This window comes from Jaculus jaculus, chromosome 23 (genome assembly GCF_020740685.1).
Source record: "Jaculus jaculus isolate mJacJac1 chromosome 23, mJacJac1.mat.Y.cur, whole genome shotgun sequence".
Classification (NCBI taxonomy): domain Eukaryota; kingdom Metazoa; phylum Chordata; class Mammalia; order Rodentia; family Dipodidae; genus Jaculus; species Jaculus jaculus.
The window spans coordinates 3,664,168-3,684,298 of NC_059124.1; the positions used below are offsets into that span (position 1 = coordinate 3,664,168).

The following is a 20,131-nucleotide window of genomic DNA, read 5'->3' on the forward strand; positions in this document are numbered from 1 at the left end:
ATTTGAATGGCTGATCTGGTGAAGTGTGTGAATCCTGGATGTGAAGCAAGGCCAGAGAGAGGCAAGGCGTGGCTGACAAGGGAGCCAAGAAGACATTCCAAAAGTTACGATTTAAAAGGCTGGCTGGCCATGGCTCTTTGGGAGGTGGGGCTGGGAAGCAGAGTTGCGGTAGCACTTGACCTGTGTGCACAAGGGCCTGACTTCCATCTGGGAAACAAAACACAAAAATGTTGTTCTCTAGATGTTGTTCCTAAGTTTACCAAGCTTTAAAACAATAATCCACCTGTAAGTTCAAAAGATATATTGTAGAATGTTTACAGAAGCCTGAAGCCACATATTGTACCTAAAAATTTAACTATGTTTTCCTAATATGCACAGGATTCATTTAATTGGTTGTCACAGTGAGAGATTGACAACTAATAAAAAAATTACAGAAATAAGCTGTGATTAACAATTAAGAAACTGAGTGTGGTGAATTACATCAATGCCAGCATTTGGAAACCTGCAGCACGAAGGTCACAGTGAGTTCCAGGCCAGCCTGGGCTAGAATGAGACTCTGCTTCATAACACTATCCCTCCTCACAAGGAACTGACTCATAAGAAACAACAGATGTGCAAGAATAGCTACTCAGTGGTATTTGTTGTTCACACTAGATTCCTGGGCTGAGGGTGTGGTTCAGTGGTTTGCCTAGCATAAATTCATTCCCAGCACTGCAAGAGGGAGTTTAATGCCTTCTGTTTTCATCCACATGGGACCTGAGCCATTCTGAGTGTCAAAGAAGGTAGACACGTGAACAAAATGACTGCTGTGAATGACATGTGCAGGACTGGAGAATGACTCCAAGGCACTTGGTTGTCTATGGATAAAATGGCCACACAAGTCTATAAACCAAAATTGACTATGATTTTAGAGGACTTAATTGAGTGTACTTGCATGAGGATAAATACTGTAGGCTTGCCTCTTTTAGACAGTTTCAGTTAGGGACAGAGTCTAAGAGAGAGAACCAGAAGGTGCCCCTCCATCCTGGCCGGGACGGAACTCCTGGCAAGAACAGAACTCTTCTCTGATCTAGATTCATCTACAGCAGGTGCAGTGACCCCTGCAGCCCACAGTCTAGCATGCTACCTACACCAGCGGCTCACTACCTAGTAATGATTTCCTATCTAAAACAGTTTTGAAAATATTTAAATCGGGCTGGAGAGATGGCTTAGCGGTTAAGCGCTTGCCTGTGAAGCCTGAGGACCCTGGTTCGAGGCTCGGTTCCCCAGGACCCACATTAGCCAGATGCACAAGGGGGCGCACATGTCTGGAGTTCGTTTGCAGTGGCTGGAAGCCCTGCCATGCCCATTCTCTCTCTCTCACTCTCTACCTCTTTCCCTCTCTGTCACTGTCAAATAAATAAATAAACAAAAACAATTTATAAAAAAAATGAGAGAAAATATTTAAATCTATCCCATTTTTAAATAATCATGAATAACAAATATTAGACAAAAACTGATTTATGATCTATTCCTCTAAAATAATGTGCCTTAAACTTCTTTTATTACCTTACTTGGAATTGATTTCTTATTTAGATTAATATATAAGCATCAAATATAAATTTTTAGCTAATGTGCTTCTCAAAAATCTTTATTCTACATTTGAATTTCATAATAATAATTTACAGAAGTACAATCCCCAAAATTGGTAATGTTCAGAATCTGGATAAGCTTTTTTGTACATAATAAAAGTTGCTTTGTTTTTAAGTCTAACTTTTTAAAATTTTTACAGAGAAACTTAAACTCATAGTTGTGGCATCCTTATAAAATGCTACTCTATTTGTGTTTATTTTTCAACACATTTTTAAAGTTTTAACTCATGCAACTTAAACAAAACACTGTCATATGAAAGGCTTTCTGTCTTTATGTTCTAAGCTTTGTGTTTTATTTCTAATAACACATGTGTTTAAGTGTCTAGGCTTAAGATTAAAGACTGTTGCATCTTATAAAAAGTAAGCAAACTGATAGTCTAATTTAAAAGTAACAATGGTCCATCTAAATAAAAACTATAAAGTGTTTGGTTTTTACCTAATATACCATTAGATATTGTATATGAACATATGCATAATTATATTATAAATAAGTACTGTCTACCTGTGCTTATGTTTCAAAATGTTGACGTAGCTTGATGTTATTTTATATTTATATAAAAATGGCCATATAAATTGAAACTTTTGAGTTCAGACTCACTTTAAATCATAATACACTTAAATTTTTAGATAAAATCGCTCATGTAGTTAACCAGGCTTGATCATTGTTCTATGTAACTCATTATCTGAGATCTGATTTCACTAGATGGCTCACAAAGCCCCTTTTGCTTTCAAAACTATGCTGAATTTCAGGGAGACATCTCCCCCCCAGGGTGCAGCTTTGTCTTTATTAAAAAGTTGTCCATTTCTAATCTGTATCCATTTTATGCGTGTGTCTTGCCCTATTGCTACAGCTAAGCTTTCCAGTACTATATTAACTAAGAGTGGGGAAACTGGACACCCTTGTCTTGTTCCTGATTTTGGAAAAGCTTTATGTTTTTTGCCATTTAGCATTATGTTGGCTGTTGGTTTGTCATAAATAGACCTAATTATGTTGAGATATGTTCCTTCTATTCCCAGTTGCTGTAGGGCTTTTACCATGAAGGGATGTTGGATTTTGCCAAATGGACTTTCTACATATAGTGAGAAGGTCCTGTGATTTTGTCCTTCAGCCCATTTATGTAGTATATTACACTTACTGACTTGCATATATTGAACCACCCCTGCATCTCTGGGATAAAGCCTACTTGGTTGGGGTGAATGATCTTTTCGATATATTCTTGTATTCTGTTTGCCAATATTTTGTTCAGAATTACACATACTAGTTCAAACCCCACTTTACTTTAGTGCACAGTTCCACCCCTCCCATCTGCATGCACGACACAGTAACAGTAGTGAAAGTAAATGAGGCACTTCGTGGCAACCACAGCCATCGTTATGAACATATTGCACAAATTTTGGTTTAGCTATTCTTGATTTAATTTTCCTAAGTCATACGAAGCAAGGAAATCATCCATTTCTTTCAGATTTTCAAACTTACAGGCATATATATTATTAAAGTATGTTCTTATGATTTTCTGAATTTCTTTGGTATCTGTTGTCATGGTGCCTTTTCATGTCTAATTTTATTAATCTTTGTCTCTTCCCTCTCTTCTGGTCAGATTTGCTAAGGGTTTATCAATCCTGTTTATTCTTTCAAAGAACCAACTCTGCTTCACTGGTTCTTTCTATTGTTTTTTTGTTTTGGTTTGGTTTGGTTTCTAAGTCATTAACTTCTGCCCTAATCTTTATTATTACTTCCATATACTGATTATTGGTTTGCTTTGTTCTTTTTCTAAGGCCTTAAGGTGCAGCATTAAATTTTTTACTTATGAAAACTCTAATTTCTTAATATAGGCACTAAGAGCTATAAGTTTCCCCCTTAGGACTGCCTTCATTGTATCCCAAAGGCTTTAGTATGTTATGTTCTTATCATTATTTGATTCCATGAATTTATTGATTTCCTTATTGATTTCTCCAATTCATCCCTCAATAGTGTAATGAAGATGTTGTACATTTATACAACTTAATTCCATTCAGTGGTAATGGCCTAAACATGGTCCGGGGAAGAGATTGAGTAACAGGATTGTAGGGGGAGGGGTAATCAAAATTCAGGTTATTGTGAATAAGCCACATGATAACCTATTTCTCTGGATAATGGCAAACCCACAAGCCACAGACTGTTACTAGAAAAATTTCAGTGCCAAGGATAGGATACCATCCAGTGAGTTGTTGGCCAGGGAGGCCCCTGATGCCAACAAAACATCATGGACTATTGCCAAGGCTCTTCGTTTCCCACTAGGAATAGATGATAAGACCCGATTGCAGGTGACTCCCTATGCCTGGGCTGTAAAGTCACTGAGAAATCAAAATGAGGCTGAGCAAAGATCCTTTTCCCGGTAGACCAGCTGACAGAAAGCTGCAGTGCATGCAGCCTTATGGGAGACAGAAGCCATCAGTGTGAAAAAAGTGGACACTGCAAGCCTCAAGTTTGGCCTGCCAGGCCAAATGAGCCAATGGATGCAATAGTGGCATGTCTGCTATGGGGAAAACCAGCTAGTCTCTAATTGGTCTGGAGACCAGCTTTATAGGAGGGAATACATGTCTGGTACTGAATATCTAACCAAAAGCCTATGGTGGGGGAGGTCATGAGCATTAGGAGTGAAATGCCTGCTCTGGTCTGGGTAAATACATATATTATGCTCACCAAACTGCCCTGTACAAACTTTCCTTAATGGTCATACCCATTTCTTTTTTGGTTAGAGAAGCTTCTCTTTTCAGATGGCAGTGAACACTGGGATGACCCAAAAGGCACCATAGTGCTCAGATGTGACTGACAAATGTTCAGCACAGAAACATTCTTATCACACTTTCCAAGGCTCAGGGTCCATTGTGGAAGAGGTGGAGGAAAGAATATAAGAGCTGAAGAAGGGTGGTCTTCTGATGTCAACATGTATAAATACACACATACACCTATGCAGACATGAATACGTAAGGAAACATGAGTTCTACTTCTGAGTTGAAGTGTGTTCAGTGGGAGATCGTATGTTTCAGCAGTGCTATACACAGTAAAAGTATTAGTTGTTTCAAATGTTAGGAAGCACGCAGTTTAGAAGAGGAGACATAGGTATCCTTGTTGGAATTCAAAATTGATTGAAAAGTAGGAATTGTAGAGAGACCACTGTGGTTAAAGAAGCACGCGTATAACTACTTCCCTTTAAAAAACTAAAAATCACCTGGAGTGGAGCCACACACCTTTAATCCCAGCACTCAGGAGGCAGAGGTAGGGGGATCACCATGAGTTCAAGGCCACCCTGAGACTGCATCATGAATTCCAGGTCAGCCTGAACTAGAGTAACACCCTACCTTGAAAAACAACAAACAAAACAAGCAAACAAACAAAAGAAACCACTAAAAATCCCCAAAAAGCCTAACCATACAATTCAAGGCCACATAAAAAAAAAACAATAGAAATGAAAACCTGAAGTCTATAAACAGAGAAAATAGTAAGATTAGGATAGAAATCAGTGAAATTCAGACTGAAAAATAATACATTCAATCAACCAGAGTCAGTTATTTTTTCAAAAATTAAAAAAAGATGGGTCCTTGCGTGCCCATTCTCTCTATCTCTGTCTTTTCTCTCTCTTCCCTCTCTGTCAAATAAATAAATGAATAAATAAAATTTTTAAAAAATGAACAAAATTGACTAACCCCTAGCCAAACTAACAAAAGAAAAGACCTACAGTAATAAAACTAGATATGAGATGGTTATCACAGATTGCCATGAAATCCAGATAACCATTAAAGAATATTCTCAAATGTTGTTTTTCCCAAGAGAAAATTCAGAAGAAATAGATAAATTCCTAGACACATATGCCCTAACCAAATCAAGGGAATATAAAAACAAATGTGGACTACCAACGCGACAGAAGCAGGAACAAGCTTCCCCCAGGAAGAGGGGGATCAGCAGGAGTGGGAGGGGTGACATGATCCAAATACATCTTGTGTCTTTGAAATTCTGAATAAGTAAATGGTAATAATAAATAAATCTGCCCAGAAAGAAAACCCCAGGTTCAAATAGATTCACCACTGAGTTTTACTAAAATATGAAAGAGTGAACAAACTGTTCCATAAAATGGAAGGGGAAGGAACACTGCCAAATTTATTCTACAAAGTTTCACATACACTAAGGGCAAAGCCAGATATAGTACCAAAAAAAGGAAGATAAGACCAATTTCCATTGTAGGCACAAAAGTTCTCAATAAAATTATGACACACTGAATACAAGAACATATTGAAACTATCATACACTATGACAAAATTGGCATCAATCTAGGGATACAAGTTTGGTTCAACATATATGCAAAACAATGTACATAAGACAGTACTTAATTAGACTTAAGATAAAAAATTACATTGATTCTTGGGCTGGAGAGATGGCTTAGCGGTTAAGCGCTTGCCTGTGAAGCCTAAGGACCCCGGTTCGAGGCTCGGTTCCCCAGGTCCCACGTTAGCCAGATGCACAAGGGGGCGCACGCATCTGGAGTTCGTTTGCAGAGGCCGGAAGCCCTGGCGCGCCCATTCTCTCTCTCCCTCTGTCTTTCTCTCTGTGTCTGTCGCTCTCAAATTAAAAAAAAATTACATTGGTTCTTTCATTGGATGCAGAAAAGGCCTTCACCAAAGTTGAACATTCCCTTACAAGGGGTGCCCTGGGAGTAAGCAGGTAGCTAGACAAGCTGAAGTGAGCTCTGGGATCAAAAAACACAGTCTCAAGCCAGGTGTGGTGGCACATGCCTTTAATCCCAGCACTCCAGAGGCAGAGGTAGGAGAATCACTATGAGTTCATCCTGAGACTACATAGTGAATCCCAGGTCAGTCTGGGCTAGAGTGAGACCCTGTCTCAAAAAAAAAAAAAAAAAAAAAAAAAAAGGAGAGTGCTTAAAGAAGACTCCTAACATTAACCTCTGGCCTCCACATGCTGAAACACTTACATGCATGCACACTTCTACTCATGAATATACATACATGCACATGCATCACACACACACACACACACACACACACACACACAACTGAAAAGGTATAATGAGGATAGAAAAAGCCCTTATGGGAATTTGGAAAAGTAGATAATGTGCTAAGTACATACGGGCTATGTGAAGGGAACTAAGTTTGTAGATTTTTTTTACAAGCCCCATGGATGGTTGGCTGTCTCAGCCATTTCACTCCTGATGCCAGGAGTCTGGGGTCAGAGATTTTAGAATTCTGTTCAAAGGGACTGGAAGGACTGCCTAAGGGGAGAGATGAGGAAAGGCCAGACTCTTCAGATGGTTTCTGACATGTAGTAATCCATTTCTGACCAGATGTGTTTTTTTCCTTACAAGCCCAAGGACAATGCGTGAATTTCCGCAATAGAAGGCTGCTCATGTTGGGGTCTAATACCCCTAAACTGCCTATTCAATTTCTTTCTCCTATCAGGATTGGAGGGTCCAAATGAGAAAGGAAGGAAAGAAAGCAGGAAGGAGTGAAAAGAGAAACCAAGACTGATCTGACACCATCTAAAACATAGCCTTTGCTGGAACTCATAGCTAGCTACCCCAGGATGAGGAACTGGATTCTGTAAAAGAGCTTTATCTGCTGCTTGGGATACAGACAGAGGGCTCATTCCTTTATTCTCTCTTTCTCCCAACTTCTTCGCATGCAGTCTTTGTCATGCCCTGGGGATAAATCTGAGCTTACTTGTGACTCCTTTCTCTTTAGAGTTCAAACCGCACACCAGCGAACAGGGGCCACATCACTCCATTCCTGGGGGAGGGGCAGGTCAAGGATGGGAGGTCACTCACCTAGATGTCATGCAGAGAAAGCGACTGAGAAGGAACTCACGTCACAGGCCTTGCAAGGTAGATCCTCTATCACTAACTTTTATGTTAATTGACAGAGTTTTTCCACTTGTGCAGCTTGGACTTGAAACAACTCTGTACACTAGGCTGGCCTGGAATTACAGACATGCACTGCCATTTCTGCACCTCTTCCTACAAAGCTCTGCTATATGCAGCTGGGATTTTGCTGCCACCACCTGGTGTTCAAAGGCTCTGGCTGGGAATAAGAAGCGCACAGGGACGGACATACTGAGTGTTTCTGCACAAGCCCCACCTCTACACACAACGCTAGGAACTGCATGCAGGAGGCAGAATTGAGCCAGGAAGTCAAAGGGGTACATAATGCAATGCTGCCATGGGCAATTCTGTTCACGTCCACAAAGGACACACTGCAAGTCCTGAAGGCGCAGGTCTGTAATCCCAAGATCATGGGAAGCCAAGGGAGGAGCCTGCATAGTGCAAGGCCAGCCTGAGCTACAGAGTGAGACCATGTCTCCAAAAGTAAGTTTAGAAAAGATACATGGAATATGGTTCAGTGACAGAACTTGTCAAGCATACACAAATCTCTAGGTTTGCTCCCCAGTAAAGCACACATACAGTGCAAGAGAGAAAGTGAAATGACTCTGAGAGAGAAGAGGCAAATCAAAGGACCAGGAAGTGGGAATCCTGATCCCAGCTCCTGTCCTATGTCCCCAGGTCCTGACGGAAAGACCTCCTAGGAAAGAGGTGGTGAGAGACCCAGAGATACTAGGGAAACACTGGCCAGTGACATCAAAAACAGGAGAGTAGAGCTCAAACAGCTGTATTAGACCAGGCAAAGAGACAGTCACAAAGATTCAATGATAGATCAGAGACTCAGAGAAACAAATCTGGAGACTCACACAAAGCTGCAGAGACAGGTTGAGACAGTGGGACCAAGAGCCCTGACTCCATTCCCAAGGAGAGATTAGGACAGACGGGAGGTGGCCCTTGTAACATTCTGACCAAAGTCTCTGGAGGAATGACCTTACGGTACTCCAACACACTATGGCCACAGCCCCATCTCCAGCCACAACAAGCACCCCACCCCCATATTCCCCATGGACTGGATACAACAGCTCACCACCCAGATAACAACAAAGCTCCACCTACAATGCTGTTGTTCTGAATGCTCCCCTATGCAGAGCCTCAATGTAGCCCACAAACCACCGCGGCAGTAACCAGCTTGTCTTCCTGACCTTGTGTCTGGCAGCTAAACTTGCTGATTGTTGGAGCTCGGGTTCAAGGCAGAATGGCTAATAGAGTACATGGCCTCTCAAGGGCCAGGGCCTGGTTGTGGCTATCTAAGAACACCAGAGTCCACAGACAGAGCTCACCACACAAACAGATGGAAGTTGTGGGCAGCTGGCAGATTGAACAGATCTAGACACCTGTTTGCAATCTCCAAAAAAAACAAAAAAGTGGACCTCAGGAATTGAGGTTCATGGGATACTGTGGAGCAAAACCAAGGATCCAAAGGGGATAGACACTGGGGAGCTAGAAGATACTGTCCTATGGCAGAGATATAGAAGTTACAGCTTCTGTTTCCTAGCTAAGGAATCCAGTCCACAAACTCACCATTTTGGGCTTCCTGGGCATGAAGTTCATGTAGTAGACAGCCTCAGGTCACTGGATAAACCCCCAGACCAGAGACAGTTTATGGGAGGAGGAATGGATATATTTGAAGCTTACAAATCCAGAGGAAGTTCCATAATGGGAGAAGAAGCTGGGCACACTTTCACAGGCCCACACAGAGACAGAAACCACCACTACACATCAGGGAGCACACTGCAGGAACTCAGGCAGAACCCAGCACTCTGCATATCTTAGGCTGGAATTCAGATCCTCCTTAGGGCTGGACCCTAGAATCCACCCACAGTGACATCTCCTCCAGCCAAGAGGCTGCAAATCTAAACTACAATCTTTAACAAACTCCTGAATATATATATAGGGGGTCAAGATTTCAAACTACCACAGTGCCCTTACCTAATTCCTTCACAGTAGCTTGTTCCACAAAATATGAGAAATTTTTAAGCTTATATCTGAAAAGGAGTAAGGCCATACTCAAAGGTCATTTATACTTAGGACTTAAGCACAGTTCACTACTACTTAATATTATTTGAACCACCATTATAAAGAAGAAATATTCGCCAGGCTTGGTGGCGCATGCCTTTAATCCCAGAACTCGGGAGGCAGAGGTAGGAGGATCACCGTGAGTTCAAGGCCACCCTGAGACTCCATAGTGAATTCCAGTTCAGCCTGAGCTAGAGTGAGACCCTACCTTGAAAAACCAAAAAAAAAAAAAGCACTATTATCTGTACGCTGACACTCTTCATAGCAAATATTGTTAACCATGCTGAAATTCTTGACTCTTAGAGACAAGTCAGATACCAGAGTGAAGGAGTCCTTTCCTGTTCCATGTCCCCTTAATTTTACTTTCATTCCTTCCTTCTTTCTCTAAGCCATGCCTTCACCCAGCAGATCTCCTCTAACCTCTTTTTTGCATCAGATCTGGCCTTCATTCTCCAGATCCCTCCAATCCACTTCTTCTCTCAGACCCCTTTCCCTTCTGCTCACTAAGCCCCACGCTGCATCCCTCACTCTTCCCTCCTCCTGCACAACCTCACTTGCTCCCTCACATTTGATCTCATCTCCACCTCCACACTCTGAATGTCACTTTCCTCAGTTGCTTACCTCCTTCTGAGTCCCCAGCTTTGGTCAATGGCCACATCCAAAAGGCGCTCACATCCTCCCTCACACCATGCCTTGTTTCCTTCTCACCTGTCTGTAATCCTGGCATAGCTTCTCCTCTCACAGACCAGTTAGTCCACCATCTATCCTCAGAGGCTAGGAACCTGTGACAACTGTTCTCTCACATACTATTAAGGACCCTCTGCACAAAGCTTTCTGGATCTTGTGATAGCCAAGGCACTGCACTGCCTGACCATTCGTGGTAGCCAGTGCAGGATTAAGCCCTGCCCTCCTGAAGTCAGCATCCCGTTTCATACTTTGAACCAAGCATCACACTACCTTCTTCTCCTTGTCTTGATGGTCACAGAAGTGACAGGAGATGGGCCAATCCAAGGCAATCATTCTTGCCTTGCTTTGTCCACCCCACTGCCCAGCAGGAAATGCCATCCTCCATTCTTCAGAAGAACCAAGTGGGTCTCCAGAGAGGACCTGGATTCTCTGAGATCACACAGAGAGAAGGTGAATGGGAATGGAGATGAGGGCTCGGTCCATGCTAATCACAGGTACGACCACCGAACATCACTCACTCACTTTTTACTTGATACAGAGTCTAACTAAGTTCATCAGGCTGGCTGAGAACACACTATGTAACCCAGGCTGTTCTGGAACATGCAACCTTCTTCCTTGATAACCCTCATCAGAAGGTGGATGATAGGCATCCACCAGCATGACTGGCTTGAAAGAGAGATGTGAACGCAGGTCTAGGCCACACCGCCTACTTAAATTAACAGAGTACTGGGGGAAGACCTGAGAGAGGAGGAGTCTTGAGGGGATGAAGCCTTTGTGAACAGCTGCTCCTGGAATCCTTCATCCCAAATTTACCTTCCAAAAGAGTGGGGCCCTAGCCAGCCAAAGTTACTTCCTAGCTCAGGATTCATTCCCACGTTCAATGACAGACCACTGAAGACACAGACAGTTAACAAAGATGGAGAGAGAAAAGTGGGCACGTCTTCAGGATAGTGGTCAATAGATATGAATCCCCTTCTTTAGCAAGCTGAGGCAGAGGGTCTTCAGGAGCATTACAGTTGAACATACAGACATAGTTAACACTGGGCCCACATGGAAAATTCATCCTTAAAATTCTGTTTCTTTAGTACCAGTCCTGGTACCACAATTAATACTAGTCAGAGATTTATAGAGGTACAGGATTAACAGAATGAATATATGTTATAAGGGTGTGGTGGTTTGATTCAGGTGTCCCCCATAAACTTAGGTGTTCTGAATGCTAGTCTCCCAGCTGATGGCAATTGGAAATTAAAGCCTCCTGAAGATACTGTATTGTTGGAGGCATGTTTATGTGTATATCGACAGTTTCCCCATGGCATTGTTTGGCACACTCTCCTGTTCCTGTTGTCCACCTTATGTGGGCCAGGGGGTGATGTTCACCCTCTGCTCATGCCATCCTTTTCCCTGCCATCGTGAGGCTTCCCCTGTAGCCTGTAAGCCAAAATAAATCTTTTTCCCACAAGCTGCTCTTGGTTGGGTGATTTCTGCCAGCAATGCAAACCTGACTGCAACAGTAAAGTGGTACCAGGAGTGGGATGGCTGCTGACACCTGACTGTGTGACACTGGCCTTTTGGAGCTGATTTTCAAGAGGAACGTGGAAGGATTTGAAACCTTGGCCTAAGAGATGCCTTACAGTGCTGTAAGTACAGCTTGATGGACTGTTCTGTCCAGTGTGGAAAGGCCTGAATGCAATAATAACTATGACTGTAAGGTTTGGCTTATTAGGGTGAGAAAGACCATTGCTTGGACTGGGCTAGCAGTTAGTGAGAAGCTTGCTCTTATGCCCATATCCTGAGAATTTGAGCAAGGTTGCTTTGTGTAGAAATGAACTGGTGTGAACAGAGGGATATACCACAGGGGGAAAAAAAATTATCTTTGGGTGAACTGCTGCCTGCTCAGCTCCAAATGAGAGATTACAACCTTTGAAATTGGGCCAATTGACCTGCACAGGGGTAACAGGAAGAATGCAGACTCTTTTGAAGGGGCCTGAGTGCTCAAGGAGTGCCCTGTTCTTCAAAGTGTGCTTTATTTCCCTGTGGGTTAACAAATTGGCACCCTATCTGGTATTGTGGAGTATAAGAAATGCAGGAAAAAGAGGGTCATTCAGTTTGCAATATGGTCATGTTTTGGAAAGGGCCATGGCAGTGTGAAGCAGGTTTGCTGGATGCCTGCATGGAAACCCTATGGGGCCATGAGGATGAACTGTGGATCGCAATGGAGACCCAGTGGAGATGCTGGGACCACAAGATGGCTGCAAAGGAGAGCTGCCAGCCTGGATGAAGTTTTCCAGGGCTGTGAGTAGCCTAGCTGAAGGGAGGGAATTGAAACTCCACAGACTTGTTGCTGGTTAGAATTATCGAATTTGGAGATTTGTCACCCACTATTGTTTTTGGACTTACAGCTAGATTTTGATATTTGCCCTATTTAAATCTTGTTTTGGTTGAATATTTCTTTGCTACACCCAATGCCATTTTTTGCAGTGTGAATGCTTATTCTGTGCCATATTGGGAATTTGGGGGAATTTTTTGGTATTATAGCTCAGTTAAAAGACATTGAATTAAGCGGGGTGTGGTGACACAGGCCTTTAATCCCAGCACTCAGGAGGCAGAGGTAGGAGAACTGCCGTGAGTTCAAGACCACCCTGAGACTACATAGTGAATTCCAGGTCAGCCTGGGCTACAGTGAGACCCTACCTTAACTCCCCTGCCCTCACAAAAAAAAAGATCTTGGATTATGGGAATATATGAACATCATTGGAATTGGTAAAAACTATGAGGACTTTTAAAGTTGGATAAACGCATTGCATTTTACATCGTGTATGGTTATCAGTTTATGAGGGCAAGGGGCGGAATGTAGTGGGTTGATTCAGGTGTCCCCCATAAACTTAGGTTATTCTGAATACTGGGTTCCCAGCTAATGGAGATTGGCGGAGGAGGGGGGGAGGAGGTTTACTTTGGTTTACAGGCCCAAGGGGAGGCTCCAGGATGGCAGGGAAAACAATGGCATGAGCAGAGGGTGGACATCAAACCCTGGCCCATATAAGGTGGACAACAGGAACAGGAGAGTGTGCCAAACACTGGCAGGGGGAAACTAGCTATAATACCCATAAGCTAGTCCAGAACAATACACCACCTCCAAGAGACTTTAATTTTTGATTGCTATCAGCTGAGGAGACTTACATTCAGAATACCTAAGTTTATGGGGGACACCTGAATCAATCCACCACATTCCGCCCCAGGCCCCCATAAACTGATAACCATACATGATGTAAAATGCAATGTATTGGCTAACAGGCTACAAGCTGGGCAGCCCACCAGGTACTTTCTGCAGACAGAAGAGTCTGAGAACTCTGGCTGCTCAGTGCATGAGGCTGGATGCCTCAGCAGTTCCAGTCTGGCACTGGAGGCCTAGAGGATTCCCGGGAACTGCTGGTCTTCAGTCCATGCTGGAAGGCTGAGGAAGCTGCGTGCAGATGTCCATGCAAAGCAGCAACAGGGTAGACGCAGGCACCAGCGAGTGGCAAGGCAGCCAGATCAAAGGCCCTGTTTCTCTGGAGCTTCTTTTTATACAGGCTGTCACTTGAACAACTGGCCATATGAGGACCAGCCAAGAGGCGTGTCCCTTAATTCCTGACCTGATCAAGTGAACAAAGGAATTAAACTGTGACACATGTATGTGACATTATACTTCATTCTCAATCCCCTCTCCACAGAACTGCCCCTGTTGGCTGTTTCCCTTTCTTCCCTTATACTGTCAACCTAGCACTCCTGTCCCACCAACACTATAAATTATGACTTCACTATTTTAAAATTTCCTTTTCATTTTTTAAAAATATTTTATATTTATTTATTTCACAGAGAAAAAGGGAGAGGGAGAGAGAATGTGGGCATGCCAGGGCCTCCGGCCACTGCAACCGAACTCAAGACATGTGCACCCCCTTGTGCATATGATTAACGTGGGTTCTGGGGGACAGAACCTGGGTCCTTAGGTTGTATAGGCAAATGCTTAACCGCTAAGCCATCTCTACAGACCCCTTTTAATTTTTTAATTTTTTGCTTATTTTTATTTATTTGAAAGCAATAGACAGAGAGAGAGAAAGAGGCCGATAGAGAGACAGAATGGGCACAGCAGAGCCTCCGGCCACTGCAAACAAACTCCAGACACGTGCACCCCCTTGTGCATCTGGTTAATGTGGATCCTGGAGAATCAAGCCTCAAACCAGGGTCCGTAGGCTTCACAGGCAAAAGCCTTAACTGCTAAGCCATCTCTCCAGCCCCCTTTTCATTTTTCAAAGCAAAAGGAGTAAAGAAAATTCCTCCTGTCTAAGCCTCTTCATTAAATAGGAATACAAGCTTATACTGCCTGGGGTGGAGGGGAGATTTGAAACAAGGGATAGGCCTCTTCCCCATTTACCCTAGCAGGGCACTGAAGAGGACATACAGACAGAGGTGGAAGGAGATGGGGGCACACAGCTGTTCCTGCAATCCTGCATCCTGAGTTATCATCCAAGAGGGACGCAGTCACTTCAGAGACCAAGGTAACACAGACACATGCGTCAGTGGCTCAGAGAGGGAAACTGCCTAATCATGGTCACCCAGCCAGGAAGTCGGAATCCTAATTCCAGCCGGTGATCTAGTAAGCCCAGGACCTGTAGGGAAGGATCCTAAGGATCAGGCAGTGAGAGACACAGAAAACTTGGAGACAGGCCACTGACAGGACAAAGAGAAGTTGCACACACATACCTGGATTAAGACATTGAAAGTCACAGAGACTCACTCGGACTGAGAAACACTGAAGGCTCAGAGGTAACAGCCTAAGATGTAAACCCAGGACCCACAAAGCTTCACAGTGAGCTGCAGCCTCAGTCACAGATGTACCTCCCTGCGGGGCTGCACAGAGAAGAACGGCTGCCCTTAGGAAGTGTTCGGCTATGATCAGACAGGATGAGCGGCTTCTTCTGTTCACTGCTGAGGGGTACCTGGTGAAACCAACTTCCCAAACCACCCACATTACTGCTTCATGCTGTGGCCTCCATCTCCTACACGCCATGACCAGACACTACCTCTCGGCACAAACCATGGGCAGGAGGCCCAAGCTCCTTTGCATCCAGATCAGTAATACAGCTTCCACAGCGTGCGGCCACTCTGAAGCTCTCCTACACCTCTGCCTGACAGCCACAACATGCCTTTAACTCATGACAAGCTCCTCACAGAACGGTGAACAGCTTCCTGTTGGTTAGTAGCAGGTGGGCATCACCCAAGATCATAAGAGTCAAGAGACAAAGTTCTGAGCAGCTGAGAGCTAAAAAGAAACCTGATGACTCAGGAACAGATATAAAATCCTGCAGGTGTTCAATTACACAGGCTCAATGTTGCAATAACCTGTATATCAGACATGAGGCTTCCAGGAGATGACAGGGCTGGGAGTTCTGGGTAACAGAACTCGGGAACCAAGGGACGCAGGCAATGGGGAGTCACTGAACCATGGCTATAGGGTGTTACCGTTTATCTTATGAAGTCAGGCACAAACTCACCATTTCTAGATCCTGGGGTATAACGTGTCCTCTCTTGATCCCACAGCAGCAAAGTTTTAGAGAGAATTCTGGAAAAGTTCAAGTTTCCATCTGGAAAATTAACAAAGTCACACATCAAGGTCATATATGTTCTGGCGTTAAACATAAATTGTTATCATTGTTGAGGTAGGTAGAGTGACTGTGCCCTTAAATTAAAGGCAGGAATGGCCTTAATTCTGTTCATGAAATCTCCACTTTGCTACTGATTAAAGAATGATCTGACTTCCTACTTCTCGCCTAAAGGTGATCCCTAAACCTGTGTTTTTCCATGGACAACCTGAGCCCCTACTTGGATGGAGTGTCTCTTTCCTACAATTTAAGTCCAATACAGACGTTGTGATTGGCTACACCACAGATGGCCTCTTCTGGAGCCAGCCACTAGCCCAGACCTATTAGCCCTCTCTCTGGCTCACCACTCACTTGGAGCTAGGGCTCTATTGGTTGCCCATTCATCACTCCTGAACCTCCAGACCTTTAAGGAAGAGCTAACACCATTGCTTCTTAAGCTTTTCCAGGAAATAGAAAAAGAAGGAATTCTACCAAACTCCTTCTATGAGGCCTTCATCACCCTGATACCAAAACCAAGCAAAGATAGAACAAAAAAAGAAAATTACAGATCAATCTTCCTCATGAACATAGATGTAAAAATTCTCAACAAAATATTGGCAAACAGAATACAAGAATATATCAGAAAGATCATTCACCCTGACCAAGTAGGCTTTATCCCAGAGATGCAGGGATGGTTCAATATACATAAATAACCATCGCATAAAATATTGCTACCTGCACTGGAATTCTTTTTTTTTTAAAAAAGATTTTTTTTTAATTTTTATTTATTAATTTGAGAGCGACAGACACAGAGAGAAAGACAGATAGAGGAAGAAAATGTGCGCGCCAGGGCTTCCAGCCTCTGCAAACAAACTCCAGACGCGTGCGCCCCCTTGTGCATCTGGCTAACGTGGGACCTGAGGAACCGAGCGTCGAACCGGGGTCCTTAGGCTTCACAGGAGAGCGCTTAACCGCTAAGCCATCTCTCCAGCCCACTGCACTGGAATTCTTGACTTGCAACTCATAAGCAGCAGACCCCAGAGTGAGGGCTCCTTTCTCCTCCCATATCCTGTTTATTTTCCCCATGTCTGGTCTCCTCACTTTGCCTATAGTCCATGACTTGACCCCTCAGAAGTCCTTAAACCACCCTCCTTTCTGAGATCTGGCCTCCAGCCTCGTCTTCCCTTAGAACACATTCCCTGAAGTCTCTCCTTCAAACCCTCACTGCTTCTCTCTGGCCTCGACTTCTTCCTTCACACCCATAAGGCTTGTCATCCTCACACAGATCCTCCTTCCAGACCCTTTAGCCCCTCATCCATCCTCAGAGATTGGGGAACACCAGGAGCTCATGCTTCTGCCATCCATTTTAAAGCCGTAGGGACATAGTGAACATACAGCCATGGGAAAATTTTTTTCCCATGCTGGCAGGCAGTAAGGGAAACACCCACCAAGTCCCTGGTCCCTGGCCTCAGAGTCCTTTACTCCACAGAAAGCTAAGCTCTATATCCCACTGCTATCCTAGGTTTTATGGTCCCAGGAGGGCTGGTGGACCTCAAAGGAGCTCTGTTGTACCCCAAGCAAATTTCCACTCTTGCCATGCTATAGCCAGCAGGGAGCAACATTCCTCCTTTTAGAAAAGGAAAAACCTGAGTCAGGGGCAGGAATTGGCTGCCCTGTGGTGCCACTGAGAGGTGACTGGGAATGAACGTGAGGCACAGGTCACAGCAGTCCCATGCTCCGTCACTGACATTCACACTTCTGGTTTGTGTTTATTTCAGACAGGGTGCCACTAGGTACCCAAGTTTGACCTCGAAATAGCTCTGCAGACCAGACTGCTCTGGAACTTGTGGTCCCCTACCTCCTGCCTTAGTCTTCTGAGTGGCGGGAATTAATCTGCATACACATGCCTTTGGTGAAGTAAGACTCCGCCCAGTTTTGGCCCCCTCCCCCGTTTCACCTTAACAGAGAACTGATGGCAGAAGACCCAGAGAGAGATGGAAGGAGGCAGGAAGAAGCGAGACCTCTGAGCATAGCTGCAACTGGTATTCTGCCTCAAGTGTTAACCATCTACCTGGGTGGGGTCTCAGTCAGGAAAGAATACCTCCCCAAACCAGAGCTACACAGTGGTTTTTACTGTCTTACACACAGGCCACAGAAGGCAGAGAGACACAGACTGATAAGATGAAGAAAACAATTTTTAAAAAGACACATAGCTGAAGATAGGTGGCTCATGTGTAGAAATCTCAGTGCTTGGAAGACAGAGGTCAGAGGATTGCTGTAAGCATCAGGCAAGCCTTTGCTTTACAGCGAGTTCAGGTCCATCTTCACAGTAGAGTGTGACATTGCCTGAAAAAACAAGAAAGAGAAAGAAAATCGGGAAAGAATGGAGAGACAAATATACAGTGCCAGGGAGAGCCAGCAAGGGATCTCTGCCCCCTGGAGGGCCTTTCGGTCTGGGCCTCCTTCCTCTGCCACTGAGTATCCAAAGCCGTCCTCCCTGACCTCTATCACTCATGAAGGAGTCAACCCCAGGAACACTCCCGTCCACAGGGAAAACCAGGAAAGTCCCTAAGTTAGGGCCTGTGCTCCAGGGAAAGGCCTGGAAGAGAATGCTGCTGCCCTGCCACCCCAGATGCTGTGCTTCTAAATCCTGTCTGGAGCCAGCGGGACCTGTTCAGGTATGGGAGAGAGTGAATTTAACCCCAAACCCCAGCCCCGGGCCTTGAGCGCTAACTGTGGCCTACTGAGGTATCTTACTAAGTCTCCATGTCTCTCAGGATCTTCCCACCTGGATCCTATGCTGATTTCACAGAATCCACCTTGTGTTCTGAAGACTCCAGTGGGAGAGACACATCAGCAACTCGCCACTGCCTGGAACTGATCAAAGTGAGTCCCAAGGTAATGTCCACACCCAGGGACTCAATGTCACCCACTAAGGAAGTGCATGGTATCTGGATTATTCACATCTGCGTGACCCTAGTGCCTCAAAGTAGTGCATCCTTGGAAGAGATGGCAGTGAGAAACAGAGCTACACTAGGAAAACATGAACCAGGGATTACAGAGACCATGGGGGTGCCGCTCACAGGCCTGGAGTTCTACAGTAACACAGATAATCACGAAGATCCACAGAAAACGAACTCAAAGATCAGGTGAGGGACGAGTAGACACACACAACCAGAGGCTCAGGGAGAACATGGGAGGCGCGTTGGTCCTGAGAGCACTGATGCTGAATTTCTGGTGTCAGAAAACCCGGGTGTGTGATGGTCAGCCACCCAGCGAGGCCCAGAGTGCAGTGGCCATCCTCCACCTGGTGACGAAAGTCCCTTTAATAACTCAGCCAGGTGCAGGGCACCAGGAAAGCCACACATTCTAGCTGCTCCGTTTCCCACTGTCCTCCAGGACCCATGGACAGGAATCGGAGGCCAGTGTCCCCCTCTCCCCGCCCAACACCACCACAGCCTAGGCGCCGGGCAGCCCCTCCAAAAGAACAGCAACCCAGGAGGTCTTCTCCCGGTGGCACCGTGACCCGCCAAGGGCTCCGGGTGTGCCGGGCAGCGGGCTGCAGGCCTGGGCCCGTGCGCGGTGCAGGCTCGGGGCGAAGGCTTCCCTCCCAGGCTCACGGTCCGCACGCGCTCCAAGGCACAGCCACCGAGAGCGCTGCAGCGTGGGACGGGTCCCCCGCCCGGAGGTCGCCGGAGCCCGGAGCCGCCCCGCGCCGCCACGCAGCACCAGGAGCCGGCGCGAGCGCGGGGAAGCGCGGACCGAGCGCCGGGCTGCGGTCGGAAGCGGAGCCCGGGAGCCGAGGCCGCCGCGCCTCTCCGCCTCCTGCACATTCACGGCCCCGTCGGACGTCACACTCACCGTGGCGGCAGCCCTGTGGCCCAGGCCACCGAGCCCAGGACCCAAAGCCCCGAATCCAGGTAAGAACACGGCCGGGCGCAGACCCAAGGTGGCCGACCCGCGACAAAGGCCCGGGACAGCGGAAGCCCGCCCGGCCCGGCCTGCGCGTCTGATTGGCCAACGCTTCAAGCCCCGCCCCTCAGGCCATGACTGACAGGGGACGGAAAGAAGCGCAGGGCAGATGAAGCCTTGCAACCTGGTAGCCACAAGGGGCTGTTCACTGCTCTGAGAAAGGAAGATCAGAGGTTCACAGCCAGCTGGGCTATATGAGACATCGGCAAAAAAAAAAATTAAAAATTAAAATAAAGAGAAAAGGCTGGTTAAGCGCTTGCCTGTGAATTCTAAGGACCCC

General features: G+C 45.4%; 1 protein-coding gene across 1 annotated transcript in view; it reads right to left on the reverse strand.

The window, feature by feature from the left end:
- LOC105945081 (zinc finger protein 585A-like) overlaps nucleotides 1-19,873 on the reverse strand; it is a 42,696-nt gene extending 22,823 nt beyond the window's left edge. The window contains exons 1-2 of the mRNA XM_045139641.1: nucleotides 19,741-19,873; nucleotides 15,793-15,882 (exon numbers count right to left, since the gene is read on the reverse strand). Coding sequence (XP_044995576.1) covers nucleotides 15,793-15,795 — 3 coding nt within the window. The 5' untranslated portion in view covers nucleotides 15,796-15,882; nucleotides 19,741-19,873. The remainder of the gene's footprint in view (nucleotides 1-15,792; nucleotides 15,883-19,740) is intronic.
- Between the last annotated feature and the right edge of the window lie 258 nt (nucleotides 19,874-20,131).